The sequence below is a fragment of the Argiope bruennichi genome, chromosome 10, assembly GCF_947563725.1.
Source record: "Argiope bruennichi chromosome 10, qqArgBrue1.1, whole genome shotgun sequence".
NCBI lineage: Eukaryota > Metazoa > Arthropoda > Arachnida > Araneae > Araneidae > Argiope > Argiope bruennichi.
In genome coordinates, this window is record NC_079160.1 from 4438417 (window position 1) to 4442770 (window position 4354).

General features: G+C 31.8%; 1 protein-coding gene across 1 annotated transcript; it reads left to right on the forward strand.

Annotated features, from left to right (window-relative positions):
* Positions 1–1105: 1105 nt before the first annotated feature.
* Positions 1106–3992, forward strand: LOC129988737 (adrenocorticotropic hormone receptor-like). Its single transcript, XM_056097008.1, has one exon. It carries the CDS (start codon positions 1208–1210, stop codon positions 2468–2470), a length of 1263 nt encoding a protein of 420 aa, XP_055952983.1. The 5' UTR covers positions 1106–1207; the 3' UTR covers positions 2471–3992.
* Positions 3993–4354: the final 362 nt, after the last annotated feature.

Below are 4354 nucleotides of genomic sequence, written 5' to 3' on the forward strand. Positions count from 1 at the left end.
ATCGCCTTGTCCAAAGTTGTAGGTTCTTCATTTAACTTTTTAACTGATACTTATTTATATACTTTAAGTAATACGCAATTTTATTTGTTTAACTCAAAACGGATTTAAGGTGAATGAATACGTGAAAAGTCGTTTCTTTTTGCGAAAATATGAACTGTTTTTATTTAGCATTCTTAATATTTGAACAATTTTCTTTTTAAAACATTTTGTTTCCACGTCCATTTTTTGAAAAGTTATGCCTATTTTTATATTTACATGTATATATGCATTCATTAATTCGACATCTCATTTCTGAAATTCCAATCTTTGGTAGAATATTCTAAAGAAAGAATCTAATGCATGCTTTTTTTTCTTCATATTTTGTATAACAGTTTTCCTGAACTAAAGAATAAGTAATCTACTCATTTAAAGATAATAAATAATTGTTTTAATTCTTAATTTGTAAATATATTTTTCAATAGTATTTTACATTGCTTTACCTACTGGATACACACACACACACACACACACACACACACACACACACACACACACACACACACACACACACACACACACACACACACACACACACACACACACACACACACACACACACACACTTATATGCGTTGAGGCATCATTAAATATTTTATGTATGTGAATGTTTCATTGCTATAAATTAAATTAAATTTTAAATGGTATAAAGACCGAAATCAATTTTAAAACATTATCATATTTCGATGTTTTGGGCTTATAATACTAATCATATTTAATTATAATAAATTATTTCTGAACACCTTTTTGTCTCTTAAGCCTTAAAATATTTTAATTTTTTTCATTTTTCTTATAATCAGTATTTGTAATTTCTTTCTATTATTTGTTTAAATTTACTCATTCTAAAATGTATTACGCTCGTAACTTCTTCATGTTCATAATTTCCATAATGCGTGGGATGCGATCATTGTTTGTGCTATCGAAAGTAAAATGCCTACAGAAAATATTCATTTTTGTTTGACCTATCTCTTACAGGAAGATCCTTTCTGATTGGCTTATTTCATATTGCGTTTACCCACGCTCCTCGTTGATGATAGGGATATGTGAGAAATGAGAGCGATATCTGCGCACCCTCTAGGGGGCAGCAGCAGCCTTCTCCCACCTTTCGCGGTCCGGAGAAAATATCGTTTTCCCCGCATGGCTTAGTTGTCTTCGGAAAAGCCGACGAGACATGCGGGGACTACTGCTCGATGAGCACCGCATTAGGCATGCAGCCTCGCGGTTCGCACTTCGCGATTACCACGAGCACCACTACTTGGACACCGACTGCTGGAGGCTGCAACAACCTGTCAATTGCAAAGATCTGCTCATTAATAATTCCCTACAGCTCAATATCCAAGTATTAGATGAAGGTGCTAAGGATTTCGATCCCAACGAAACATCCACGGTTGTACCACTAGTTGAGGAAGAGGATGGCGTAAAGATCTTATATCAGACTGTGGTGCCCGTGATGCTGACTGCCTGTTTCTTGTCCATGACGTTCAATTTGGTGATCGTCTTCAGTGTTCGGTGGGTGCGAAGACTGTCACCAACTCTGTATTTGAGCTTGTCACTTGCGGTTGCCGATGCATATGCCTCTTTGGTGATTGGGATTGGACTTGTCATCAACAGCTTGTTGCCAAACGTCTTTGGAACGAATCTAGGACTTTTTAGCCATTGCTATATATTAGTTCTCGAAGCTTTTCGATTAGGTGGGATTGTTATCATTGTTCTGCACTTGTTGGCTTTGGCTGTTAATCATTATATAGGGATACTGAAACCATTACATTATGCTGCCACGGTTACCAGAAAAACAGCCATTTTTGCAATTGTGGGTATGTGGGTGATGCCTGTGGTGTTCTTCCTTTCATACTTCTCCCTTGTCCCCAATGATGGCTTCCAGTCACAGTACTGTTCAAGAGTAGATTTTCTCCTGCGTATGCCTTTCCGTGCCACAACTTCGGTGCTATTTTTCGTTCCTCTTGTCCTGATGTGTGGAATGTATACGCATATGTTCATTTTGGTGCGAAAACATCAGAGAGGCCTACTCCAGTCTCCCTCCAGCAGGCAGCTGCATAAAAACGTCAAGGCTACTATCACGACCCTGTTGATCTTGGGAACTTACATTCTTGGTTGGATGCCCGCTGTCCTGTATTTCGTTCTCACCTGCCTGGACTGCCCAATGCCGTATCCAGAAATCCCTCTGTGGATTCGAATTCCGACTGGGATTTTCATCAACTCCATGATTGTGTTGAAATCGTTTGTAGATCCGGTAATTTATGTTATTCGAATGCCAGAAATTAAGAACGCTATGGGAGCTATTTGGAGGACTCGTTGTGGCGTGCAAACACCAATAGCCACAGAAATCCCGTTGCATTCCAGGACAGATATTCACCGTGTTACCTTTCATTTGGTTTCCAGAAGGACCAAAGTAAACGGCGTTTCACCTTGTTGATTTTCTAAGTCAAATAAGTTTTATTTTTTTCATGGTTTTAGATAATTAATCTCTGCAAAATTTATTATGAGTGTTTAAAAGTTGTAATTGCCCCCAAACTTACAATTTCTTCGTAATTTAACTTTTCAATTGTAATTGACTAAACTATATATGAATGTTTTTGGTGTTCAAGCAAGAAATTATATAAATGTACTTCTTGGAAACTAAGAAAACTCTAACCTATTGCTCATGTAATAATAATAGTTTGAAGATTTGATTTATTAAAATAATAATTAAATATATATATATATTAATATTTTTATATGTTAGATCAGTAGTTTAAACTGATTTTTCTGATATTTTCATTGGTGTAATTAAATTTGATGTAACTGATTTTTAGACGTTTTGCTAAATACATTTGAACACTTGATTAAAAATATTTCATTACATTTTTTTGCATGCATTAGAAGCAGTACTATAATAATGTAATCTTCTTAATTGTAGATAAATGTTTTGTTCTGTTGATATCAATGGTATGAAACATTTATTTCTTAGGTTAGATAGACTTCTTAAAAATATCATCTCATTTAAGGCACATCAATTATTGCAAGTACTTCTTTTTTATTTGATGCCATATAATAATTAAAGTTAAAGAAATTATCTCAAAAGAGTCTCTAACGTTAAATTAACAATCTGATAATTTATTGACATTTCATATATTTGATGTATTTTTAAATTTAAAAAGATATGAAATGTCTCGTAATATGAATTTTAATATAAATTATATTAGAATTTGATCTCATCTTTATAGAAAGAAAATAATTTCATTCTTTTATTTCGAAGCGCTATATTCAGATGAAAATTGCTGATGAAATAAAAATGTAAAATAACGGCAACAGTATGATGAATGAAAAATACTGTTAAGGTATCTGGGCCATATGATTGTAAATAATGTAAATGCGCTAAATGCTTTATTATGTTTATTTAATTATTATTGCAGAGTATTCAAATTGAAGAAAAGTACCACATTCAATAAGATGAAAACATCATAGGAGAACGTAGTAATAATGCAAATGGTATTTATTTTGAACTATCATTTGGCAGCGGGTGTTTTCTTTTAAATAAAGGAATTAATACTAATAGTTTGTTTTGGAACAATTAAAACAGTTAGTCATTTAAAAAATATCTGACACTAAAGAAAATTCTGATTTATATCCCTTGTTGTTTGTTAAAACTTGTTTGAACCACAGTGTGATTTAAGAAACTGCTGGGGGAAATCGAATTACAGAATTATATATATATATAATGCATATATTATGACATATAGATGTTGATATTTTTTTCTAATTAGAACATAAATAATTCGAAATTAATTTATCTGTTCCTTTTCTCGCAATGATAAAAAACAACAACAAACCAAATCAATTTAAAAGCAAGTAACGCAAGCAACAAATTTTATATAAAAGTCTAACATTTCATTCTTTTCTTTCTCGAATTTGAAACGGAAATAATTGTTATAAACTAAAATTATAAATATAGTAAATTACATATCATTGAAGTTCAATCTGTAGAAAAAATTGCATTTTTTTAAAACAGAATTTGATAGAAAATTTGTCAAAGATGTTTGCTGATAATATATTTTTCTCCAATAAATGTTTAAAAGTTTGAATAATTTTTTTTTACCCCGCTCAGCTGAATAGTAAATTATGTTCAAATTTAAGGAATGGTAATTATAACATATTGTTATTATAACATATTTAAAATCACACAGCTTTCTTAACTATTAATTGAAAAACATATTTCAGATTCAGACTTAAGTCACAATTCAAATAAAATTCGAAATTTATCTTATTTGTGTTTAAATATATCATACATTTTAGAATAATAATCATACTGCATGTTATT

Coding starts and splice junctions, on each gene's coding strand:
- LOC129988737 (XM_056097008.1), top strand. CDS start 1,208: ATGCGGGGACTACTGCTCGATGAGCACCGCATTAGGCATGCAGCCTCG.